Genomic DNA, 26,102 nt, shown 5'->3' with positions numbered 1-26,102 from the left:
ACCAGCTTCCTAACCCCACCTACGCACTCTAACCCCACACTCGCTCCCTGCACCCACCACCTCACACTTGCTCCCCACCCCTACCCTGACACACGCTCTGCACCCCTACCACCTTACAACTGCTCTCTACCCACACCCCCTCACTACCTCAAACCCCGCTCTCTACCCCCAACCCCTCACATCCACTCCCTACCCCCACTCCCTACACCGACTCCCTCACACCTGCTCCCCACCCCTCACACCCACTCCCTACCCCCACCCCCTCACATGCTCTCTCCACCACCTACCCACGCTCCACACCTCCACCCCCTTCACACCTGCTCCCTAACCCCACCCCCTCATACCTGCTCCCTACCCCAATCCCGGCTCTCTATCCCCAACCCCCACACTATCACACCCTCTCCCTAACCCCATCCTCTCACTCCCACTCCCTACCCTCACCCCATCACTCTCTTGCCCTCTCTCTCTAAACTCACACCCTCACCCTCTCTAAACCCATCCCCCAAACTGACTCCCTCTCTAAACCCACCCCCTCCCTCTCTAAACCCACCTTCTCACACCCCCTCACTCTCTAAAACCACCTCTTCCATTTCTAAACCCACCCCCTCACATCCCCTCCTTCTCTAAACCCACCCCCTTACACCACCCCCTTCTCTAAACCCACCCCTTCACACCCCCTCTCTAAAACCGTCCCCTCCATTTCTAAACCCACCCCCTCAAATCCCCTCCTTCTCTAAAGCCACCCCCTTACACCCCCTCCTTTATTAAACCCACCCCCCCACACCCCCTCCCTCATGAAACCCAAACCCCTCACCCACTCCCTCACTAAAGCCACCCCTCACACCCCCTCCTTCTCTAAACCCACCCGCTCACACTCCCTCCCTCACGCAGCCCACCCCCTCTCACCCTCTCTCTAAACCCAATGCCTCACACCCCCTCACCCTTTCTCTTTAAATCCACTTCCACATGATCCCTCACCCTCTCTAAACACATTCTCTCACATCCCATTCCTCTCTAAACCACTCCCTCACACTCCCTCCTTCACTAAACCCAACCCCTCACACCCCCTCCCTCACTAAAACCAAACCCTCACACCCCCTCCCTCACTAAAACCAACACCTCACACCCCCTCCCTCACTAAAACCACACCCACACACCCTCCCTTCTCGAAATCCACCGCCTCCCCCACTAAAACCAACCCCTCATACCCCCTCCCTCACTAAAACCACACCCTCACACCCCCCATTCTCGAAACACACCCCCTCGCACTCCCTCCTTCACTAAACCCAACCCCTCACACCCCCTCCCTCACTAAAACCAACCCCTCACACCCCCTCCCTCACTAAAACCACACCCTCACACCCTCTCCTACTGGAAACACAACCCCTCACATCCCCACTCTCTCTAAATCCACCCCTGCTCTCTCTAAACCCACCCCCCACACCCCTGCTCTCTCTAAACCCACCCCCTCACACCCCTGCTCTCTCTAAACCCACCACCTGACAACCCGTCCCTCTCTAAACCCATGCACTCACACCCGCAACTTCTGTAAACCCACCCACTCCCTCTCTAAACCCACCCTCTTACACCCCGTCCCTCTCTAAACCCACCCCTTCACACTCCCTCCCACTCTAAACCCACCCCCTGACACCCCCTCCCTCTAAACCCAAACCCCTCTAAATCCAACCCCCTCTAAACCTGCCCCCTTCCACCAAACCCACCCCCCATGCCTGCCCTGACAAACGTGCCCCCTCACATCCCTGCTCAACAAACCCGCCCCCTCACACCCCCTCTCGCCAAACCCGCCCCCTCACACCCCCTCTCACCAAACCCGCTCCCTCACACCCCGTCTCGCCAAATCCCCCCTCTCGCCAAACCCACCCCCTCGCACACCCTCTCTCTCCCCATCCGCTCATACTCTCTTTCATACAGTCTCCAGTCATTCACTTCCACAGACGCCAGTGGGCCCCGCATGCTCCACTCGGGCTCCGCTGGGTCTCACCACTCCAGCTGTCTCACTATCCTCTCGGGATCCCCTGGACCCCCACTGCTCCCGCTGCCTAGTGCTCCTCTCGGCCCCACCGCTCCATGCTGCCTCACAGTCCAGGCCCTGGAATTTACCTTCAAACTACCCACTCACTCGTTGCTGCCCATCCAACCGCAGGCTGGTTTATCTCTGTGTTTGCTGCTAATAGGCTCACTAGTGAGCCTGATAGCAGCAAATGCAGGAAGGAACCGGGTTGTGATTGGATGAGCAGTTTTTACAGCATTTTTCAAATATAAGTCAGCTGAATGACCAACATGTTTGGCAGGTTGCATTGAGTTAGACAAGCCTGCTTTACATAGAAGGTGTCAAGAGTGGCGCTCCAGTGTGACCAGCAGCACTACATCACTGCCTTTAATGTAAGAAAATATTCCAAGGTGCTTCACAGGGGAATTATCAAACAAAACATGACACTGAGCTGCACAGGAGATAGAAGGTCAGATGACCAAAGCTTGGTAAAAGTGGGAAGTTTTAAGGAGCATCTTATAAGAGGAAAGTGATGAGTTAGAGGTGGAGAGGTTTAGGGAGGCAATTCCAGAGCTCAGGGCCTTGGCAGCTGAAGTGTGGTCACCAATGGTGGAGCAGTATAAATTGGGGATGTACAAGAGACCAGAATTAAATGGGCACAGATATCTCGCAGGGCTGTGCGGCTGGCTGAGATTACAGTGATAAGCAGGTGCGAAGCCTAGGGGGATTTGATAACAAGGATGAGAAATGTGTGGCTTGAAAGGGAGACTGAATAGATTCTCTTCAATCATGCCATTAAATAACATTAGTAAGTTGGTGGCACTGACTGTCAAGATTTTTTTAAGTGGGTGAATTTGGAGTTTTTGGTGATTGGGGGGGATGGTGAGTGGAGGTTTTTGGGTAAGTGGGGTGTTTTGGGTGAGCGGGGGTGTTCCAGGTGAGATGGAGGGTTTGGGTGAGTGGGGGCGAGATGGATGAGTAGGGGGGGGGAGATGGATGAGTGGGGGGGAGATGGATGAGTGGGGGGGGAGATGGATGAGTGGGGGGGGGAGATGGATGAGTGGGGTGGGGGAGATGGATGAGTGAGGGGAGGAGATGGATGAGTGAGGAGAGAGGGGAGTGGGGGAGATGTGTGAGCAGGGGGGTAGATGGGCGAGGGGGGGGCAGATGCGTGAGTGGGGGGAAAATGGGCGAGTGGGGGGAGATGGGCAAGTGGGGGGAGATGGGCAAGTGCGGGGAGATGGGCGAGTGCGGGGAGATGCGTGAGTGGGGGGAGATGGGCGAGTGGGGGGAGATGGGCGAGTGGGGGGAGATGGGTGAGTGAGGCAAGATGGGCGAGTGGGAGGAGATGGGCGAGTCGGGGGAGATGGGCGAGTGGGGGAAGATGGGCGAGTCAGGGGAGATGGGTGAGTGAGGCGAGATGGGCGAGTGAGGCGAGATGGGCGAGTTGGGGGAGATGGGCGAGTCGGGGGAGATGGGCGAGTCGGGGGAGATGGGCGAGTGAGGCGAGATGGGCGAGTGAGACGAGATGGGCGAGTGAGGCGAGATGGGCGAGTGGGGGGAGATGGGCGAATCGGGGGAGATGGGCGAGTGAGGCGAGATGGGCGAGTCGGGGGAGATGGGCGAGTCGGGGGAGATGGGCGAGTCGGGGGAGATGGGCGAGTGGGGGGCGATGGGCGAGTGGGGGGAGATGGGCGAGTGGGGGGAGATGGGCTTGTGAGGGGAGATGGGTGAGTGAGGTGAGATGGGCAAGTGGGGCGAGATGGGCGAGTGAGGGGAGATGGGCGAGTGCGGCGAGATGGGCGAGTGGGGCGAGATGGGTGAGTTGGCGGAGATGGGCAAGTCGGGGGTGATGGTGAATGGGGGCTGAATGAGTGGGTGGTTTGGGTGAGAATGGGAGAGATGGGTGAGTGGGGCATTGGGTGACTGGGGCGTATGGGTGAGTGAGACTGGGTTTGATGACTGGGTGTTGGGTGAGTGAGGGAGATGGGTGAATATAGTGAAGCTGGGTGTGGGGTTTTGGTGAGTATGGGGCAGATGATTGCAGGGTGCTGAGGGTGAGAAGGATTGTGAGGATGGGACTGGGTGTTATATTTTACACAAGACTAAGCTGTGGTGGATTTTCTGATTTACCTGCCGTGAGTGATGCTCCTGTGACTCCAGTTCAGAAAGTGACCAAAGCTCTAACCTCTGTTATTCTACAACCTGCTAGCCATTTTTAGCACTTTCTGCTGTAGCAGGTGTTCAACTGTTGTGATCTCCATTTCAAATTGGAAAGAATAGATTTAAAATACAATACCATTCACTATCAGCACCTACAGTAACATGCCACCAGCTCCCTCCTTCCATCTTAAATGCTCAGCACAAACGGTCACAAATTGCAGGGGGCTCTCTGACTCCTGTATATAACCAACACATGCAATGATCTGCAAATGATGCTTTTGGCTCTAAAGAGTTTAATGTGAAGCTCTCACCAAGATGAAGAGACAGTGTGAGGCGAGAATGGTGTGCTCCGGGATTGTAGAAAGTACAGACAGAACCAAACAGCTGAAGACCAGGACAAACCTGTGAACAAAAAGAGAAAATGGTCACTTTGACTGGGAGTCAGAAAGTTAGAGAGGGTGGTCAGTTAGAGGGGGTGGTCAGTACGGAGTGAGGGTCAGATATAGAGGCTGGTCAGATAGGGGGACGACAGTTCGAGGGGACGACAGTTCAAGGGGACGGACAGTTTGATGGAATGTTCAGAGGGAATGGTCCGTTAGAGGGTATGGTCCGTTAATAGGTATGGTCACTTAGAGAGAATGATCAGTTAGAGGGCATGGTCTGTTAATGGGTATGGTCACTTAGAGAGAATGATCAGTTAGAGGGCATGGTCTGTTAATGGGTATGGTCACTTAGAGAGAATGATCAGTTAGAGGGCATGGTCTGTTAATGGGTATGGTCACTTAGAGGGAATGATCAGTTAGAGGGCATGGTAGTTAATGGGTATGGTCACTTAGAGAGAATGATCAGTTAGAGGGCATGGTAGTTAATGGGTATGGTCACTTAGAGAGAATGATCAGTTAGAGGGCATGGTCTGTTAATGGGTATGGTCACTTAGAGAGAATGATCAGTTAGAGGGCATGGTCTGTTAATGGGTATGGTCACTTAGAGGGAATGATCAGTTAGAGGGCATGGTAGTTAATGGGTATGGTCACTTAGAGAGAATGATCAGTTAGAGGGTGTGGTCAGTTTGTCAGTTAGAGACATGGTCAGTTACAGTAGACAGTTAGAGGGATGGGCAGTACTGGGATGGGCAGTTAGAGGGATGGTTAGCTAGAGGGATGGTCAGCTAGAGGGATGGTCAGCTAGAGGGACGGTCAGTTAGAGGGACGGTCAGTTAGAGGGTCGGTCAGTTAGAGGGACGGTCAGTTAGAGGGACGGTCAGTTAGAGGGATGGTCAGTTAGAGGGATGGTCAATTAGAGTAGACAGACGGATGGTCAGTACAGGGATGGTCAGTTAGAGAGATGGTCAGTACGAGAAATAGTCAGCTAGGGGAGACCGTCCATTAGAGGGGACCGCCAGTTAGAGGAGACCGTCAGTTAGAGGGGACTGTCAGTTAGAGGGGGCCGTCAGTTAGAGGGGATGTCAGTTAGAGGAGGCAGTCAGTTAGAGGAGGCCGTCAGTACAGGGCTGTCAGTTAGAGTGGACTTTCAGTTAGAGGAGACAGTCAGTTAGAGGAGACAGTCAGTTAGAGGAGACCGTCAGTTAGAGGGGACCGTCAGTTAGAGGGGACCGTCAATTAGAGGGGACATTCATTTAGAGAAGATCGTCAGTACAGGGTGGTCAGTTGGAGGAGGCCGTCGGTTAGAGGAGACCATCGGTTAGAGGGGATGGTCAGTTAGAGGTGACTGTCAGTTAGAGGAGACCGTCAGTTAGAGGAGACCGTCAGTTAGAGGAGGCCGTCAGTACAGGACTGTCAGTTAGACGGGACCATCAGTTAGAGGAGACAGTTAGTTAGAGGAGACAGTCAGTTAGAGGGGATCGTCAGTACAGGGTGGTCAGTTAGAGGGGACCGTCAGTTAGAGGAGACCGTCAGTTAGAGAAGATCGTCAATACAGGGTGGTCGGTTAGAGGAGGCCGTTGGTTAGAGGACACCGTCAGTTAGAGGAGGTCATCAGTTAGAGGAGATCATCAGTACAGGGTGGTCAGTTAGAGGAGACCGTCAGTTAGAGGGGATCGTCAGTTAGAGGGGATTGTCAGTTAGAGGAGACAGTCAGAGGAGACAGTCAGTTAGAGGAGATCATCAGTACAGGGTTGTCAGTTAGAGGAGGCCATCAGTTAGACGAGACAGTCAGTTAGACGAGACAGTCAGTTAGATGAGACAGTCAGTTAGACGAGATCATCAGTACAGGGTGGTCAGTTAGAGGAGACCGTCAGTCAGAGGAGACAGTCAGTTAGAGGAGATCATCAGTACAGGGTAGTCAGTTAGAGGGGACGGTCAGTTAGAGGGGACGTCAGTTAGAGGAGGCCGTCAGTACAGGACTGTCAGTTAGACGGGACCGTCAGTTAGAGGAGACCGTCAGTTAGAGGAGGCCGTCAGTACAGGACTGTCAGTTAGACGGGACCATCAGTTAGAGGAGACAGTCAGTTAGAGGAGACAGTCAGTTAAAGGGGATCGTCAGTACAGGGTGGTCAGTTAGAGGGGACTGTCAGTTAGAGGAGACCGTCAGTTAGAGGAGACCGTCAGTTAGAGAAGATCGTCAATACAGGGTGGTCGGTTAGAGGAGGCTGTTGGTTAGAGGAGGCCGTCAGTTAGAGGAGGTCATCAGTTAGAGGAGATCATCAGCACAGGGTGGTCAGTTAGAGGAGGCCATCAGTTAGACGAGACGGTCAGTTAGACGAGACAGTCAGTTAGACAAGACAGTCAGTTAGACAAGACAGTCAGTTAGACAAGACAGTCAGTTAGACGAGATCATCAGTACAGGGTGGTCAGTTAGAGGAGACCGTCAGTTAGAGGAGACAGTCAGTTAGAGGGGATTGTCAGTTAGAGGAGACAGTCAGTTAGAGGAGATCATCAGTACAGGGTAGTCAGTTAGAGGGGACGGTCAGTTAGAGGGGACGTCAGTTAGAGGGGACCGTCAGTTAGAGGAGGCCGTCAGTTGGAGGGGAGCGTCAGTACAGGATGGTCAGTTAGAAAAGGCTGTCAGTTAGAGGGGACCGTCAGTTAGAGGAGATGGTCAGTTAGAGGGGACTGTCAGTTAGAGGAGGCCGTCAGTTAGAGGAGGCCGTCAGTTAGAGGGGATCGTCAGTTAGAGGGGACATTCAGTTAGAGAAGATCGTCAGTACAGGGTGGTCAGTTGGAGGAGGCCGTCGGTTAGAGGAGACCATCAGTTAGAGGGGATGGTCAGTTAGAGGAGACCGTCAGTTAGAGGAGACCGTCAGTTAGAGGAGACCGTCAGTTAGAGGAGACTGTCAGTTAGAGGAGGCCGTCAGAGGAGGCCGTCAGTACAGGACTGTCAGTTAGACGGGACCATCAGTTAGAGGAGACAGTCAGTTAGAGGAGACAGTCAGTTAGAGGGGAACGTCAGTACAGGGTGGTCAGTTAGAGGGGACTGTCAGTTAGAGGAGACCGTCAGTTAGAGAAGATCGTCAATACAGGGTGGTCGGTTAGAGGAGGCCGTCGATTAGAGGAGGCCGTCAGTTAGAGGAGGTCATCAATTAGAGGAGATCATCAGTACAGGGTGGTCAGTTAGAGGAGACCGTCAGTTAGAGGAGACAGTCAGTTAGAGGAGACAGTCAGTTAGAGGAGACAGTCAGTTAGAGGAGACAGTCAGTTAGAAGGGATCGTCAGTTAGAGGGGATTGTCAGTTAGAGGAGACAGTCAGAGGAGACAGTTAGAGGAGATCATCAGTACAGGGTGGTCAGTTAGAGGAGGCCATCAGTTAGACGAGACAGTCAGTTAGACGAGACAGTCAGTTAGACGAGATCATCAGTACAGGGTGGTCAGTTAGAGGAGACAGTCAGTTAGAGGAGACAGTCAGTTAGAGGGGATTGTCAGTTAGAGGAGACAGTCAGAGGAGACAGTCAGTTAGAGGAGATCATCAGTACAGGGTAGTCAGTTAGAGGGGTCGGTCAGGTAGAGGGGATGGTCAGTTAGAGGGGACCGTCAGTTAGAGGAGGCCGTCAGTTGGAGGAGGCCGTCAGTTGGAGGGGAGCGTCAGTACAGGATGGTCAGTTAGAGAAGGCTGTCAGTTAGAGGGGACCGTCAGTTAGAGGAGATGGTCAGTTAGAGGGGACTGTCAGTTAGAGGAGGCCGTCAGTTAGAGGAGGCCGTCAGTTAGAGGGGATCGTCCATTGGAGAGGACGTCAGTTAGAGGAGATGGTCAATTACAGAAGACAGTCAGTTAGAGAGAAGGTCGGTGAGAGGGAAGGTCAACTGCAGTGATGCATAGTAAGGGGAGATGGATACAGTAACAAACTCAGCAAGTTACACACAGAATAGCAAGAACAATAACAAATTCACTAATTTACAGACTAACAGTACTGCAACAAACTCACCGAGTTATGGAGGAGTCAGCAAATTAACATACTGATTGAGCGGCAGGGTATTGGAGAGTGAGAGCAGCAGGTTATTGGAGGGAGAGAGAGTGAGAGCAGCAGGTTATTGGAGGGAGAGAGAGTGAGAGCAGCAGGTTATTGGAGGGAGAGAGAGTGAGAGCAGCAGGTTATTGAAGAGAGAGTGAGCAGATTAGGGTCCTGGAGAGATAGTGGGAGCAGCAGGTTAATGGAGAGAGAGTGAGAGCAGTGGGTTATTGGAGGAAGAATGAGAGGAACAGGATACTGGAGAGAGAGACAGAGAGTGAGAGAGAGAAGGGGAGAGATAGCAGCAGGTTATTGGAGAGAGAATGACAGCAGCAAGTTATGAGAGAGTGAAATCGCCAGCTATTGGAGAGAGTGTCAGAGCTGCAGGTTATTGAAGAGAGAGTTACAGCAGCAGGTTAATGGACAGAGAGAGAGCAGCAGGTTATTGGAGAGCGAACGAGAGCAGCAGGAAATTGGAGAGAGAGAAGCAGGTATTTGGAGAGTAAGAGTGACAGGTCATTGGAGAGATGGTCAGAGCCGTAGGTTATTGGAGAGAGAGAGTTCCGTGCTTGGTGGGCACCGCGGAGACTGGGGTGTTTTGTTGACCCCTTTAATCACATATTGATTTAAAGTTTGTAAGGTTCCTTTAAATTTTGTTCTTGGTTTTACAGCTGACCTGAATTAGGGGCTGTGCCTGATTTATCCCAATTTTGTTGATTTGGTTTAATTGGTTTCACTTAAAAGATGATTGGAGAGAGAGAGGCAGGTCATTCGCAGGTGAGAGCAGCATGTGATTGGAGAGAGAGTGAGCACATCAGGTGATTGGAGAGAGAGTGAGAGCAGCAGGTTACTGGAGAGAGAGCAAGAGAAGCAGGTTATTGGAGAGTGAGTGAGAGGAGCAGGTTAATGGTGAGAGAGAAGTAATGCAGCAGGTTAATGGAGGGAAAGAGCAGCAGATTACTGGAGAGAGTTTGGGAGTGGCAGGCTGTTGGGGAGTGGGAGCGCGGCAGGCTGTTGGGGAGTGGGAGCACGGCAGGCTGTTGGGGAGTGGGAGCACGGCAGGCTGTTGGGGAGTGGGAGCGCGGCAGGCTGTTGGGGAGTGGGAGCAGCAGGTTAATGCAGACAGTTGAGCGTGGCAGGCTGTTGGGGAGTGGGAGCAGCAGGTTAATGGAGACAGTTGAGAGCAGCAGGTTATTTGAGGGAGCGAGAGCAGTATGTTAATGGGGAGAGTGAGAGAGTGCAGTATGTTATTGGCTAGAGAGAGCAATAGATTATTGGAGAGAGAGTTGGAGCAGCTGGTTACTGGAGAGAGAGTCAGAGCAGCTGATGCTGGAGAGAGAGAGAGCAGCTGGTTGCTGGAGAGAGAGAGAGCAGCTGGTTGCTGGAGAGAGAGAGAGCAGCTGGTTGCTGGAGAGAGAGAGAGCAGCTGGTTGCTGGAGAGAGAGAGAGCAGCTGGTTGCTGGAGAGAGAGAGAGCAGCTGGTTGCTGGAGAGAGAGAGAGCAGCTGGTTGCTGGAGAGAGAGAGAGCAGCTGGTTGCTGGAGAGAGAGAGAGCAGCTGGTTGCTGGAGAGAGAGAGAGCAGCTGGTTGCTGGAGAGAGAGAGAGCAGCTGGTTGCTGGAGAGAGAGAGAGCAGCTGGTTGCTGGAGAGAGAGAGAGCAGCTGGTTGCTGGAGAGAGAGAGAGCAGCTGGTTGCTGGAGAGAGAGAGAGCAGCTGGTTGCTGGAGAGAGAGAGAGAGCAGCTGGTTGCTGGAGAGAGAGAGAGCAGCTGGTTGCTGGAGAGAGAGAGAGCAGCTGGTTGCTGGAGAGAGAGAGAGCAGCTGGTTGCTGGAGAGAGAGAGAGCAGCTGGTTGCTGGAGAGAGAGAGAGCAGCTGGTTGCTGGAGAGAGAGAGAGCAGCTGGTTGCTGGAGAGAGAGAGAGCAGCTGGTTGCTGGAGAGAGAGAGAGCAGCTGGTTGCTGGAGAGAGAGAGAGCAGCTGGTTGCTGGAGAGAGAGAGAGCGGCTGGTTGCTGGAGAGAGAGAGAGCGGCTGGTTGCTGGAGAGAGAGAGAGCGGCTGGTTGCTGGAGAGAGAGAGAGCGGCTGGTTGCTGGAGAGAGAGAGAGCGGCTGGTTGCTGGAGAGAGAGAAAGCGGCTGGTTGCTGGAGAGAGAGAGAGCGGCTGGTTGCTGGAGAGAGAGAGAGCGGCTGGTTGCTGGAGAGAGAGAGAGCGGCTGGTTGCTGGAGAGAGAGAGAGCGGCTGGTTGCTGGAGAGAGAGAGAGCGGCTGGTTGCTGGAGAGAGAGAGAGCGGCTGGTTGCTGGAGAGAGAGCGAGCGGCTGGTTGCTGGAGAGAGAGCGAGCGGCTGGTTGCTGGAGAGAGAGCGAGCGGCTGGTTGCTGGAGAGAGAGAGAGCGGCTGGTTGCTGGAGAGAGAGAGAGCGGCTGGTTGCTGGAGAGAGAGAGAGCGGCTGGTTGCTGGAGAGAGAGAGAGCGGCTGGTTGCTGGAGAGAGAGAGAGAGCGGCTGGTTGCTGGAGAGAGAGAGAGCGGCTGGTTGCTGGAGAGAGAGAGAGCGGCTGGTTGCTGGAGAGAGAGAGAGCGGCTGGTTGCTGGAGAGAGAGAGAGCGGCTGGTTGCTGGAGAGAGAGAGAGCGGCTGGTTGCTGGAGAGAGAGAGAGCGGCTGGTTGCTGGAGAGAGAGAGAGCGGCTGGTTGCTGGAGAGAGAGAGAGCGGCTGGTTGCTGGAGAGAGAGAGAGCGGCTGGTTGCTGGAGAGAGAGAGAGCGGCTGGTTGCTGGAGAGAGAGAGAGCGGCTGGTTGCTGGAGAGAGAGAGAGCGGCTGGTTGCTGGAGAGAGAGAGAGCGGCTGGTTGCTGGAGAGAGAGAGAGCGGCTGGTTGCTGGAGAGAGAGAGAGCGGCTGGTTGCTGGAGAGAGAGAGAGCGGCTGGTTGCTGGAGAGAGAGAGAGCGGCTGGTTGCTGGAGAGAGAGAGAGCGGCTGGTTGCTGGAGAGAGAGAGAGCGGCTGGTTGCTGGAGAGAGAGAGAGCGGCTGGTTGCTGGAGAGAGAGAGAGCGGCTGGTTGCTGGAGAGAGAGAGAGCGGCTGGTTGCTGGAGAGAGAGAGAGCGGCTGGTTGCTGGAGAGAGAGAGAGCGGCTGGTTGCTGGAGAGAGAGAGAGCGGCTGGTTGCTGGAGAGAGAGAGAGCGGCTGGTTGCTGGAGAGAGAGAGAGCGGCTGGTTGCTGGAGAGAGAGAGAGCGGCTGGTTGCTGGAGAGAGAGAGAGCGGCTGGTTGCTGGAGAGAGAGAGAGCGGCTGGTTGCTGGAGAGAGAGAGAGCGGCTGGTTGCTGGAGAGAGAGAGAGCGGCTGGTTGCTGGAGAGAGAGAGAGCGGCTGGTTGCTGGAGAGAGAGAGAGCGGCTGGTTGCTGGAGAGAGAGAGAGCGGCTGGTTGCTGGAGAGAGAGAGAGCGGCTGGTTGCTGGAGAGAGAGAGAGCGGCTGGTTGCTGGAGAGAGAGAGAGCGGCTGGTTGCTGGAGAGAGAGAGAGCGGCTGGTTGCTGGAGAGAGAGAGAGCGGCTGGTTGCTGGAGAGAGAGAGAGCGGCTGGTTGCTGGAGAGAGAGAGAGCGGCTGGTTGCTGGAGAGAGAGAGAGCGGCTGGTTGCTGGAGAGAGAGAGAGCGGCTGGTTGCTGGAGAGAGAGAGAGCGGCTGGTTGCTGGAGAGAGAGAGAGCGGCTGGTTGCTGGAGAGAGAGAGAGCGGCTGGTTGCTGGAGAGAGAGAGAGCGGCTGGTTGCTGGAGAGAGAGAGAGCGGCTGGTTGCTGGAGAGAGAGAGAGCGGCTGGTTGCTGGAGAGAGAGAGAGCGGCTGGTTGCTGGAGAGAGAGAGAGCGCTGGTTGCTGGAGAGAGAGAGAGCGGCTGGTTGCTGGAGAGAGAGAGAGCGGCTGGTTGCTGGAGAGAGAGAGAGCGGCTGGTTGCTGGAGAGAGAGAGAGCGGCTGGTTGCTGGAGAGAGAGAGGGCGGCTGGTTGCTGGAGAGAGAGAGAGCGGCTGGTTGCTGGAGAGAGAGAGAGCGGCTGGTTGCTGGAGAGAGAGAGAGCGGCTGGTTGCTGGAGAGAGAGAGAGAGAGAGAGAGAGAGAGAGCAGCTGGTTGCTGGAGAGAGAGAGAGAGAGAGAGCAGCTGGTTGCTGGAGAGAGAGAGAGAGAGAGAGAGCAGCTGGTTGCTGGAGAGAGAGAGAGAGAGAGCAGCTGGTTGCTGGAGAGAGAGAGAGAGAGAGCAGCTGGTTGCTGGAGAGAGAGAGAGAGCAGCTGGTTGCTGGAGAGAGAGAGAGAGAGCAGCTGGTTGCTGGAGAGAGAGAGAGAGAGCAGCTGGTTGCTGGAGAGAGAGAGAGAGAGAGCAGCTGGTTGCTGGAGAGAGAGAGAGAGAGCAGCTGGTTGCTGGAGAGAGAGAGAGAGAGCAGCTGGTTGCTGGAGAGAGAGAGAGAGAGCAGCTGGTTGCTGGAGAGAGAGAGAGAGAGCAGCTGGTTGCTGGAGAGAGAGAGAGAGAGCAGCTGGTTGCTGGAGAGAGAGAGAGAGAGCAGCTGGTTGCTGGAGAGAGAGAGAGAGAGCAGCTGGTTGCTGGAGAGAGAGAGAGAGAGCAGCTGGTTGCTGGAGAGAGAGAGAGAGAGCAGCTGGTTGCTGGAGAGAGAGAGAGAGAGAGCAGCTGGTTGCTGGAGAGAGAGAGAGAGAGAGCAGCTGGTTGCTGGAGAGAGAGAGAGAGAGAGCAGCTGGTTGCTGGAGAGAGAGAGAGAGAGCAGCTGGTTGCTGGAGAGAGAGAGAGAGAGCAGCTGGTTGCTGGAGAGAGAGAGAGAGAGCAGCTGGTTGCTGGAGAGAGAGAGAGAGAGCAGCTGGTTGCTGGAGAGAGAGAGAGAGAGCAGCTGGTTGCTGGAGAGAGAGAGAGAGAGCAGCTGGTTGCTGGAGAGAGAGAGAGCAGCTGGTTGCTGGAGAGAGAGAGAGAGAGCAGCTGGTTGCTGGAGAGAGAGAGAGAGAGAGCAGCTGGTTGCTAGAGAGAGAGAGAGCAGCTGGTTGCTAGAGAGAGAGAGAGAGAGCAGCTGGTTGCTAGAGAGAGAGAGAGAGAGCAGCTGGTTGCTGGAGAGAGAGAGAGAGCAGCTGGTTGCTGGAGAGAGAGAGAGAGAGCAGCTGGTTGCTGGAGAGAGAGAGAGAGAGCAGCTGGTTGCTGGAGAGAGAGAGAGAGAGCAGCTGGTTGCTGGAGAGAGAGAGAGAGAGCAGCTGGTTGCTGGAGAGAGAGAGAGAGAGCAGCTGGTTGCTGGAGAGAGAGAGAGAGAGCAGCTGGTTGCTGGAGAGAGAGAGAGAGAGCAGCTGGTTGCTGGAGAGAGAGAGAGAGAGCAGCTGGTTGCTGGAGAGAGAGAGAGAGAGCAGCTGGTTGCTGGAGAGAGAGAGAGAGAGCAGCTGGTTGCTGGAGAGAGAGAGAGAGAGCAGCTGGTTGCTGGAGAGAGAGAGAGAGAGCAGCTGGTTGCTGGAGAGAGAGAGAGAGAGCAGCTGGTTGCTGGAGAGAGAGAGAGAGAGCAGCTGGTTGCTGGAGAGAGAGAGAGAGAGCAGCTGGTTGCTGGAGAGAGAGAGAGAGAGAGCAGCTGGTTGCTGGAGAGAGAGAGAGAGAGCAGCTGGTTGCTGGAGAGAGAGAGAGAGAGCAGCTGGTTGCTGGAGAGAGAGAGAGAGAGCAGCTGGTTGCTGGAGAGAGAGAGAGAGAGCAGCTGGTTGCTGGAGAGAGAGAGAGAGAGCAGCTGGTTGCTGGAGAGAGAGAGAGAGAGCAGCTGGTTGCTGGAGAGAGAGAGAGAGAGCAGCTGGTTGCTGGAGAGAGAGAGAGAGAGCAGCTGGTTGCTGGAGAGAGAGAGAGAGAGCAGCTGGTTGCTGGAGAGAGAGAGAGAGAGCAGCTGGTTGCTGGAGAGAGAGAGAGAGAGCAGCTGGTTGCTGGAGAGAGAGAGAGAGAGCAGCTGGTTGCTGGAGAGAGAGAGAGAGAGAGCAGCTGGTTGCTGGAGAGAGAGAGAGAGAGCAGCTGGTTGCTGGAGAGAGAGAGAGAGAGCAGCTGGTTGCTGGAGAGAGAGAGAGAGAGCAGCTGGTTGCTGGAGAGAGAGAGAGAGAGCAGCTGGTTGCTGGAGAGAGAGAGAGAGAGCAGCTGGTTGCTGGAGAGAGAGAGAGAGAGCAGCTGGTTGCTGGAGAGAGAGAGAGAGAGCAGCTGGTTGCTGGAGAGAGAGAGAGAGAGCAGCTGGTTGCTGGAGAGAGAGAGAGAGAGCAGCTGGTTGCTGGAGAGAGAGAGAGAGAGCAGCTGGTTGCTGGAGAGAGAGAGAGAGAGCAGCTGGTTGCTGGAGAGAGAGAGAGAGAGCAGCTGGTTGCTGGAGAGAGAGAGAGAGAGCAGCTGGTTGCTGGAGAGAGAGAGAGAGAGCAGCTGGTTGCTGGAGAGAGAGAGAGAGAGCAGCTGGTTGCTGGAGAGAGAGAGAGAGAGCAGCTGGTTGCTGGAGAGAGAGAGAGAGAGCAGCTGGTTGCTGGAGAGAGAGAGAGAGAGAGAGCAGCTGGTTGCTGGAGAGAGAGAGAGAGAGCAGCTGGTTGCTGGAGAGAGAGAGAGAGAGAGAGCAGCTGGTTGCTGGAGAGAGAGAGAGAGAGAGCAGCTGGTTGCTGGAGAGAGAGAGAGAGAGAGCAGCTGGTTGCTGGAGAGAGAGAGAGAGAGAGCAGCTGGTTGCTGGAGAGAGAGAGAGAGAGCAGCTGGTTGCTGGAGAGAGAGAGAGAGAGCAGCTGGTTGCTGGAGAGAGAGAGAGAGAGCAGCTGGTTGCTGGAGAGAGAGAGAGAGAGCAGCTGGTTGCTGGAGAGAGAGAGAGAGAGCAGCTGGTTGCTGGAGAGAGAGAGAGAGAGAGCAGCTGGTTGCTGGAGAGAGAGAGAGAGAGAGAGAGCAGCTGGTTGCTGGAGAGAGAGAGAGAGAGAGAGAGAGAGCAGCTGGTTGCTGGAGAGAGAGAGAGAGAGAGCAGCTGGTTGCTGGAGAGAGAGAGAGAGAGCAGCTGGTTGCTGGAGAGAGAGAGAGAGAGAGCAGCTGGTTGCTGGAGAGAGAGAGAGAGAGCAGCTGGTTGCTGGAGAGAGAGAGAGAGAGAGAGCAGCTGGTTGCTGGAGAGAGAGAGAGAGAGAGCAGCTGGTTGCTGGAGAGAGAGAGAGAGAGCAGCTGGTTGCTGGAGAGAGAGAGAGAGAGCAGCTGGTTGCTGGAGAGAGAGAGAGAGAGAGAGAGCAGCTGGTTGCTGGAGAGAGAGAGAGAGAGAGAGAGCAGCTGGTTGCTGGAGAGAGAGAGAGAGAGAGAGAGCAGCTGGTTGCTGGAGAGAGAGAGAGAGAGAGAGAGCAGCTGGTTGCTGGAGAGAGAGAGAGAGAGAGAGAGAGAGAGCAGCTGGTTGCTGGAGAGAGAGAGAGAGAGAGAGAGAGAGAGCAGCTGGTTGCTGGAGAGAGAGAGAGAGAGCAGCTGGTTGCTGGAGAGAGAGAGAGAGAGCAGCTGGTTGCTGGAGAGAGAGAGAGAGAGCAGCTGGTTGCTGGAGAGAGAGAGAGAGAGCAGCTGGTTGCTGGAGAGAGAGAGAGAGAGCAGCTGGTTGCTGGAGAGAGAGAGAGAGAGCAGCTGGTTGCTGGAGAGAGAGAGAGAGAGCAGCTGGTTGCTGGAGAGAGAGAGAGAGAGCAGCTGGTTGCTGGAGAGAGAGAGAGAGAGCAGCTGGTTGCTGGAGAGAGAGAGAGAGAGCAGCTGGTTGCTGGAGAGAGAGAGAGAGAGCAGCTGGTTGCTGGAGAGAGAGAGAGAGAGCAGCTGGTTGCTGGAGAGAGAGAGAGAGAGCAGCTGGTTGCTGGAGAGAGAGAGAGAGAGCAGCTGGTTGCTGGAGAGAGAGAGAGAGAGCAGCTGGTTGCTGGAGAGAGAGAGAGAGAGCAGCTGGTTGCTGGAGAGAGAGAGAGAGAGCAGCTGGTTGCTGGAGAGAGAGAGAGAGAGCAGCTGGTTGCTGGAGAGAGAGAGAGAGAGCAGCTGGTTGCTGGAGAGAGAGAGAGAGAGCAGCTGGTTGCTGGAGAGAGAGAGAGAGAGCAGCTGGTTGCTGGAGAGAGAGAGAGAGAGCAGCTGGTTGCTGGAGAGAGAGAGAGAGAGCAGCTGGTTGCTGGAGAGAGAGAGAGAGAGCAGCTGGTTGCTGGAGAGAGAGAGAGAGAGCAGCTGGTTGCTGGAGAGAGAGAGAGAGAGCAGCTGGTTGCTGGAGAGAGAGAGAGAGAGCAGCTGGTTGCTGGAGAGAGAGAGAGAGAGCAGCTGGTTGCTGGAGAGAGAGAGAGAGAGCAGCTGGTTGCTGGAGAGAGAGAGAGAGAGCAGCTGGTTGCTGGAGAGAGAGAGAGAGAGCAGCTGGTTGCTGGAGAGAGAGAGAGAGAGCAGCTGGTTGCTGGAGAGAGAGAGAGAGAGCAGCTGGTTGCTGGAGAGAGAGAGAGAGAGAGAGAGAGAGCAGCTGGTTGCTGGAGAGAGAGAGAGAGAGAGAGAGCAGCTGGTTGCTGGAGAGAGAGAGAGAGAGAGAGAGAGCAGCTGGTTGCTGGAGAGAGAGAGAGAGAGAGAGAGAGCAGCTGGTTGCTGGAGAGAGAGAGAGAGAGAGAGAGAGCAGCTGGTTGCTGGAGAGAGAGAGAGAGAGAGAGAGCAGCTGGTTGCTGGAGAGAGAGAGAGAGAGAGAGCAGCTGGTTGCTGGAGAGAGAGAGAGAGAGAGAGAGAGAGAGAGCAGCTGGTTGCTGGAGAGAGAGAGAGAGAGAGAGAGAGAGAGAGCAGCTGGTTGCTGGAGAGAGAGAGAGAGAGAGCAGCTGGTTGCTGGAGAGAGAGAGAGAGAGAGCAGCTGGTTGCTGGAGAGAGAGAGAGAGAGAGCAGCTGGTTGCTGGAGAGAGAGAGAGAGAGAGCAGCTGGTTGCTGGAGAGAGAGAGAGAGCAGCTGGTTGCTGGAGAGAGAGAGAGAGAGAGCAGCTGGTTGCTGGAGAGAGAGAGAGAGAGAGCAGCTGGTTGCTGGAGAGAGAGAGAGAGAGAGCAGCTGGTTGCTGGAGAGAGAGAGAGAGAGAGCAGCTGGTTGCTGGAGAGAGAGAGAGAGCAGCTGGTTGCTGGAGAGAGAGAGAGAGCAGCCTGATTTTGGAAGGAAAGTGAGAGCAGCAGGTTAGTGGGGAGTGAGTGTGTTTGATGCAGGTGACTGGAGAGATCGTGGAGCAGCAGATTATTGATGTGAGAGTGACAGCAGCAGGTTATTTGAAAGTGAGTGCAGCAGATTACTGGAGAGAGAGTGACGGCAGCAGGTTATTGGAGAGACAGTGAGAGCCGCAGGTTATTGCATGGTGAGTGAGAGCAGCAGGGTATTGGAGAGAGAGTGAGAGCAGCAGGTTTTTGGAGAGAGATTGAGAGCCGCAGGTTATTCGAGAGAGTGCATGCTGCAGTTTATTGGTGGGAAAGTGAGAGTGGAAGGCTATTGGAGACAGAATCAGAGCAGCAGGTTATTGGAGAGAGAGAAGTAAAGCAGCAGTTTATTGGAGGGTAAGAGCAGCAGGTTATTGGAGAGAGTTTGAGAGCGGCAGGCTGTTGGGGAGTGAGAGTGGCAGCTGCAGGTTTTTGGAGAGTGAGGGCGGCGGGTTATTGGAGAGAGTAGGAGCAGTGGGTTATTGGAGAATGAGGGCGGCACAGAATCTCACAGTGCAGAAGAGGCCTTTTGGCCCATCGAGTCTGCACCAACACGAGAAACACCTGACCTTCCTACCTAATCTCATTTACCAGCACTTGGCCCATAGTTTTGAATGTTATGACATGCCAAGTGCTCATCCAGATATTTTTTAAAGGATGTGAGGCAACCAGCCTCCACCACCCTCCCAGGCAGTGCATTCCAGACCGTCACCACCCTCTGGTAAAAAGGTTTTTCCTCACGTCCCCCCTAAACCTCCTGCCCCTCACCTTGAACTTATGTCCCCTTGTGACTGACCATTCAACTAAGGTGAACAGCTGCTCCCTATCTAGCCTGTCCATGCCCCTCATAATCTTGTACATCTCGATCAGGTCGCCCCTCAGTCTTCTCTGCTCCAACGAAAACAACTCAAGTCTATCCAACCTCTCTTCATAATTTAAATGTTTCATCCCAGGCAACATCCTGGTGAATCTCCTCTGCACCCCCTCCAGTGCAATCACATCCTTCCTATAATGTGGCAACCAGAACTGCACACAGTACTCCAGCTGTGGTCTCACTAAGGTTCTATACAACTCCAACATGACACCCTCCGGGACACCCTAGTCCACTCCTCCATCACCCCCTACTCCTCAAACCCCTCCTATGGCACCGCCCCATGCCCACGCAAAAGATGTAACACCTGCCCCTTCACTTCCTCTCTCCTCACCATCCAAGGGCCCAAACACTCCTTTCAAGTGAAGCAGCATTTCACTTGCATTTCCCCCAACTTAGTCTACTGCATTCGTTGCTCCCAATGTGGCCTCCTCTACATTGGAGAGACCAAACGTAAACTGAGCGACCGCTTTGCAGAACACCTGCGGTCTGTCCGCAAGAATGACCCAAACCTCCCTGTCGCTTGCCATTTTAACACTCCACCCTGCTCTCTTGCCCACATGTCTGTCCTTGGCTTGCTGAATTGTTCCAGTGAAGCTCAACGCAAACTGGAGAAACAACACCTCATCTTCCGACTAGGCACTTTACAGCCTTCCGGACTGAATATTGAATTCAACAACTTTAGGTCTTGAGCTCCCTCCTCCATCCCCACCCCCTTTCTGTTTCTTCCCCCTTCCTTTTGTTTTTTCCAATAAATTATATAGATTTTTCTTTTCCCACCTATTTCCATTATTTTTAAATATTTTTAAATCTTTTATGCTCCCCCCACCCCCACTAGAGCTATACCTTGAGTGCCCTAACATCCATTTTTAATTAGCACATTTGTTTAGATAATATCACCAACTTCAACACCTATGTGTTCTTTTGTTCTTTGTCTGTGACATCTTTTGATGATCTGCTTCTATCACTGCTTGTTTGTCACTAAAACCACACCAACCCCCTCCACTTCTCTCCCCTAACCCAAACCGCACCCCCCAACTCACCTTAAACCAGCTTATATTTCACCCCTTTCTTGGATTCACTCAGTTCTGTTGAAGGGTCATGAGGACTCGAAACGTCAACTCTTTTGTTCTCCGCCGATGCTGCCAGACCTGCTGAGTTTTTCCAGGTAATTCTGTTTTTGTTTCCAACATGACCTCCATACTTTTGTAATCTATGCCTTGATTGATAAAGGCAAGTGACCAATATGCTTTTTTCACCAACCCACTAACATGCCCCTCACCTTCAGAGATCTATGGACACACACTCCAAGGTCCCTTTGTCCCCAGAACTTCCTAGTGTCATGCCGTTCATTGAATACTTCCTTATCAAATTACTCCTCCCAAAGTATATCACCACACACTTTTCAGGGTTAAATTCCATCTGACACTCAATCTCACTGTTAACCACCTGGCCAATCTTTGTGTCATCCACAAACTTACTAATCCTACCCCCCACATAATCATCTATGTCATTTATATAAATGACGAATAATAGGGGACCCAGCACAGATCCCTGTGGTACGCCACTGGACATTGGCTTCTTGTCACTAAAGCATCCTTCTGTCATCACCCTCTGTCTCCAACAACTAAGCCAATTTTGAATCCACCTTATCAAATTACCCTGTATCCCATGTGCATTTGCCTTCTTTATAAGTCTTCCATCTGGGACCTTGTCAAAAGCTTTGCTGAAATCCACGTAAACTACATCAACTGCACTACCCTCATCTACACTCCTGGTCACCTCCTGAGAATATTCAATCAAATTTGTTAGGCATGACCTCCCTCTTACAAAGCCATGCGGACTATCCCTGATCAAACCTAGCCTCTCCAAGTGGAGATAGATTCTCTCCTTCAGAATTTTCTCCAATAGTTTCCCTAACACTGATGTGAGACTCACTGGCCTGTAGTTCTCTGGCTTATCTCTACAACCCTTCTTAAATAGCGGAATCACATTAGCTGTTCTCCAGTCCTCTGGCACCTCCCCCGTGGCCAGAGAGGAATTAAAAATTTGGGTCAGAGCCCCTGCGATCTCCTCCCTTGCCTCCCTCAGCAGTCTGGGACACAAATCATCTGGACCTGGAGATTTGTCCACTTTTAAGCCTGCCAACACCTCCAATACCTTGTCACTCCTAAATCAATTTGCTCAAGAGCCTCGCAGTGTCTCTCCCTGAGTTCGATACCTTCATCCTCATTCTCTTGGGTAAAAACAGATGTGAAGTCTTCATTCAAGACTCTGCTGATGTCATCTGGCTCCACCCATAGATTGTCCCCTTGGTCCTTAATGGGCCCTACTCTTTCCCTGGTTATCCCCTTCCCATTGATATACTTATAGAATATCTTGTGATTTTCCCTACTTTTACCAGCCAGAGCTTTTTCATATCCCCTCTATGCTCTCCTAATAGCTTTCTTAAGCTCCACCCTGCACTTTCTGTACTCCACTAATGCCTCCGCTGATTTGCTTCCCTTATACCTGCTAAAAGCCTCTCTTTTCCTTCTCATCGTATCCTGAATATCTCTGGTCATCCATGGTTCTCTGGGCTTGATACTCCTTCCTATCATCCCAGAGAGAACATGTTGAGCCTTTTTGGAAAGAGTGAGAGTAGCAGGTTATTAGAGAGAACGTGAGAGTGGCTGGTTATTGGAGAGAAAGAGCAAGAGCAGCAAGTTATTGGAGAGACATTGAGAGCCGCAGGTTAGTGGAGTAAGGGTGGGAGCAGCAGGTTATTGGAGAGAGAGTGAAAGGAGCAGGTTATTGGAGGGAGAGAGGAGCAGGTTATTGGGGAGAGAGTGACAGCAGCAGGTTATCGGGGAGAGAGTGACAGCAGCAGGTTATAGGGGAGAGAGTGACAGCAGCAGGTTATCGGGGAGAGAGTGACAGCAGCAGGTTATCGGGGAGAGAGTGACAGCAGCAGGTTATCGGGGAGAGAGTGACAGCAGCAGGTTATCGGGGAGAGAGTGACAGCAGCAGGTTATCGGGGAGAGAGTGACAGCAGCAGGTTATCGGGGAGAGAGTGACAGCAGCAGGTTATCGGGGAGAGAGTGACAGCAGCAGGTTATCGGGGAGAGAGTGACAGCAGCAGGTTATCGGGGAGAGAGTGACAGCAGCAGGTTATCGGGGAGAGAGTGACAGCAGCAGGTTATCGGGGAGAGAGTGACAGCAGCAGGTTATCGGGGAGAGAGTGACAGCAGCAGGTTATCGGGGAGAGAGTGACAGCAGCAGGTTATCGGGGAGAGAGTGACAGCAGCAGGTTATCGGGGAGAGAGTGACAGCAGCAGGTTATCGGGGAGAGAGTGACAGCAGCAGGTTATCGGGGAGAGAGTGACAGCAGCAGGTTATCGGGGAGAGAGTGACAGCAGCAGGTTATCGGGGAGAGAGTGACAGCAGCAGGTTATCGGGGAGAGAGTGACAGCAGCAGGTTATCGGGGAGAGAGTGACAGCAGCAGGTTATCGGGGAGAGAGTGACAGCAGCAGGTTATCGGGGAGAGAGTGACAGCAGCAGGTTATCGGGGAGAGAGTGACAGCAGCAGGTTATCGGGGAGAGAGTGACAGCAGCAGGTTATCGGGGAGAGAGTGACAGCAGCAGGTTATCGGGGAGAGAGTGACAGCAGCAGGTTATCGGGGAGAGAGTGACAGCAGCAGGTTAGTGGAGAGAGACAGAGCAGCAGGAACTGGAGAGAGAGGGAAGTAGGTTAACGGAGAGAGAGTGAGAGAAGCGGGTTAATTGAGAAAGAGAGTGAGTGTATCAGGTTCTTGGAGAGACAGTAAGACCAGTAGGTTATTGGAGGGAGTGAGAGTAGCAGCTCATTGAACAGGGACTGGGAGTAGCAGATTGTTGGAGAGAAAGAGAGAGCTGTAGGTTTTTGAGGGAGAGTGAGAGCAGCAGGTTATTTGAGAGAGAGTGAGAGTAGCAGGTTTACTGGACAGAGTGTAGCAAGTTATTGGAGAGAGTGAGGGGTGCAGGTTGTTGAAGTGAGTGAGAGCAACAGGTTATTGGAAAGAGACAGTGAGAGCAGCAGGTAACTGGAGACAGTGAAAGCAGCAGATGATTGGAGAGAGTGGGAGCAACAAGTTACTGGAGAGAGTGAGAGCAGCAGGTTGCTGGAGAGAGAGAAAAAGAGGAGCAGGTTATTGGAAAGGGCGGGAGCAGCAGGTTATTGGAGAGAGAGAAAGAGCAGCAGTTTATTGGAGAGAGATAGAGCAGCAGGTTATTAGAGAGAGTGAGAGCAGCTAGTCTTAAGAGACAGAGAGAGCTGCAGATTATTGAACAGCAAGAGCACCAGGCTACTGGAGAGTGAGAACAGTATGTAATTGGAGGGAGACTGAGAGCAACAGGTTATTGGAGAGAGAGTGAGAGCAGCAGGTAATCGGAGAGTGAGTGAGAGCAGCAGGTTTTTGGAGACAGAAAGGGAGTGGCATGTCAATGGAGAGAGTGAGAGAGCGACAGGTTATTGGAGAGGGAAAGAGCGGCAGGTTATTGGAGAGTGAGAGAGCGGCAGGTTATTGGAGAGTGAGAGAGCGGCAGGTTATTGGAGAGTGAGAGAGCGGCAGGTTATTGGAGAGTGAGAGTGCGGCAGGTTATTGGAGAGTGACAGTGCGGCAGGTTATTGGAGAGTGCGAGAGCGGCAGGTTATTGGAGAGTGAGAGTGCGGCAGGTTACTGGAGAGTGAGAGTGCGGCAGGTTACTGGAGAGTGAGAGTGCGGCAGGTTACTGGAGAGTGAGAGTGCGGCAGGTTACTGGAGAGTGAGAGAGCGGCAGGTTACTGGAGAGTGAGAGAGCGGCAGGTTACTGGAGAGTGAGAGAGCGGCAGGTTACTGGAGAGTGAGAGAGCGGCAGGTTACTGGAGAGTGAGAGAGCGGCAGGTTACTGGAGAGTGAGAGAGCGGCAGGTTACTGGAGAGTGAGAGAGCGGCAGGTTACTGGAGAGTGAGAGAGCGGCAGGTTACTGGAGAGTGAGAGAGCGGCAGGTTACTGGAGAGTGAGAGAGCGGCAGGTTACTGGAGAGTGAGAGAGCGGCAGGTTACTGGAGAGTGAGAGAGCGGCAGGTTACTGGAGAGTGAGAGAGCGGCAGGTTACTGGAGAGTGAGAGAGCGGCAGGTTACTGGAGAGTGAGAGAGCGGCAGGTTACTGGAGAGTGAGAGAGCGGCAGGTTACTGGAGAGTGAGAGAGCGGCAGGTTACTGGAGAGTGAGAGAGCGGCAGGTTACTGGAGAGTGAGAGAGCGGCAGGTTACTGGAGAGTGAGAGAGCGGCAGGTTACTGGAGAGTGAGAGAGCGGCAGGTTACTGGAGAGTGAGAGAGCGGCAGGTTACTGGAGAGTGAGAGAGCGGCAGGTTACTGGAGAGTGAGAGAGCGGCAGGTTACTGGAGAGTGAGAGAGCGGCAGGTTACTGGAGAGTGAGAGAGCGGCAGGTTACTGGAGAGTGAGAGAGCGGCAGGTTACTGGAGAGTGAGAGAGCGGCAGGTTACTGGAGAGTGAGAGAGCGGCAGGTTACTGGAGAGTGAGAGAGCGGCAGGTTACTGGAGAGTGAGAGAGCGGCAGGTTACTGGAGAGTGAGAGAGCGGCAGGTTACTGGAGAGTGAGAGAGCGGCAGGTTACTGGAGAGTGAGAGAGCGGCAGGTTACTGGAGAGTGAGAGAGCGGCAGGTTACTGGAGAGTGAGAGAGCGGCAGGTTACTGGAGAGTGAGAGAGCGGCAGGTTACTGGAGAGTGAGAGAGCGGCAGGTTACTGGAGAGTGAGAGAGCGGCAGGTTACTGGAGAGTGAGAGAGCGGCAGGTTACTGGAGAGTGAGAGAGCGGCAGGTTATTGGAGAGTGAGAGAGCGGCAGGTTATTGGAGAGTGAGAGAGAGGCAGGTTATTGGAGAGTGAGAGAGCGGCAGGTTATTGGAGAGTGAGAGAGCGGCAGGTTACTGGAGAGTGAGAGAGCGGCAGGTTACTGGAGAGTGAGAGAGCGGCAGGTTACTGGAGAGTGAGAGAGCGGCAGGTTACTGGAGAGTGAGAGAGCGGCAGGTTACTGGAGAGTGAGAGAGCGGCAGGTTACTGGAGAGTGAGAGAGCGGCAGGTTACTGGAGAGTGAGAGAGCGGCAGGTTACTGGAGAGTGAGAGAGCGGCAGGTTACTGGAGAGTGAGAGAGCGGCAGGTTACTGGAGAGTGAGAGAGCGGCAGGTTACTGGAGAGTGAGAGAGCGGCAGGTTACTGGAGAGTGAGAGAGCGGCAGGTTACTGGAGAGTGAGAGAGCGGCAGGTTACTGGAGAGTGAGAGAGCGGCAGGTTACTGGAGAGTGAGAGAGCGGCAGGTTACTGGAGAGTGAGAGAGCGGCAGGTTACTGGAGAGTGAGAGAGCGGCAGGTTACTGGAGAGTGAGAGAGCGGCAGGTTACTGGAGAGTGAGAGAGCGGCAGGTTACTGGAGAGTGAGAGAGCGGCAGGTTACTGGAGAGTGAGAGAGCGGCAGGTTACTGGAGAGTGAGAGAGCGGCAGGTTACTGGAGAGTGAGAGAGCGGCAGGTTACTGGAGAGTGAGAGAGCGGCAGGTTACTGGAGAGTGAGAGAGCGGCAGGTTACTGGAGAGTGAGAGAGCGGCAGGTTACTGGAGAGTGAGAGAGCGGCAGGTTACTGGAGAGTGAGAGAGCGGCAGGTTACTGGAGAGTGAGAGAGCGGCAGGTTCTTCGCGGGCGAGAGCAGGACAGGTCATCGGGGAGAGAGTGAGAGCGGCTGGTCATCGGGGAGAGAATGAGAGCGGTAGTCATTGAGGAGAGAGTGAGACCGGCGGGTGATTAGAGAGAGAGTGGGAGCAACAGGTTACTGGAGACAGTGTGGGCAGCAGGTTACTGGAGACAGTGAGAGCAGCAGGTTTTGTACAGACTTAGAGCAGCAGGTTATTGGAGAGTGAGAGTGTAGCAGGTTACTGGAGAGAGTGAGGGCAGCAGGTTGTTGGAGAGAGAGAAAGAGAGAGGAGCAGGTTATTGGAGAGAGAGCAACAGGTCATTGGAGAGAGTGGCAGCAGCAGGTTATTGGAGTGAGAGCAGGAGCAGCAGGTTATTGGCGGGAGAGAGAGTGAGAGCAGCAGTTTTTTGGAGAGAGTGAGAGCAGTTGGTCTTAAGAGAAGAGTGAGAGAGCGGGAGGTTATTGAGACGGAAAGAGAGGCAGGTTATTGGAGAATGAGAGAGCGGCAGGTTATTGGAGAATGAGAGAGCGGCAGGTTATTGGAGAATGAGAGAGCGGCAGGTTATTGGAGAATGAGAGAGCGGCAGGTTATTGGAGAATGAGAGAGCGGCAGGTTATTGGAGAATGAGAGAGCGGCAGGTTATTGGAGAATGAGAGAGCGGCAGGTTATTGGAGAATGAGAGAGCGGCAGGTTATTGGAGAATGAGAGAGCGGCAGGTTATTGGAGAATGAGAGAGCGGCAGGTTATTGGAGAATGAGAGAGCGGCAGGTTATTGGAGAATGAGAGAGCGGCAGGTTATTGGAGAATGAGAGAGCG

The 26,102-nt window shown here is 53.9% G+C and overlaps 1 protein-coding gene across 1 annotated transcript in view; it reads right to left on the bottom strand.

The window, feature by feature from the left end:
- LOC121277734 (potassium voltage-gated channel subfamily KQT member 5-like) overlaps window positions 1-26,102 on the bottom strand; it is a 351,643-nt gene that overhangs the window by 62,848 nt on the left and 262,693 nt on the right. Inside the window, 1 exon segment of the mRNA XM_041187370.1 lies at window positions 4,486-4,576. Within this exon segment, the coding sequence (XP_041043304.1) occupies window positions 4,486-4,576 (91 nt within the window).

This window comes from Carcharodon carcharias, chromosome 5 (genome assembly GCF_017639515.1).
Source record: "Carcharodon carcharias isolate sCarCar2 chromosome 5, sCarCar2.pri, whole genome shotgun sequence".
NCBI classification, from domain to species: Eukaryota; Metazoa; Chordata; class Chondrichthyes; order Lamniformes; family Lamnidae; genus Carcharodon; species Carcharodon carcharias.
This window is presented reverse-complemented; position numbering and strand designations above follow the sequence as displayed.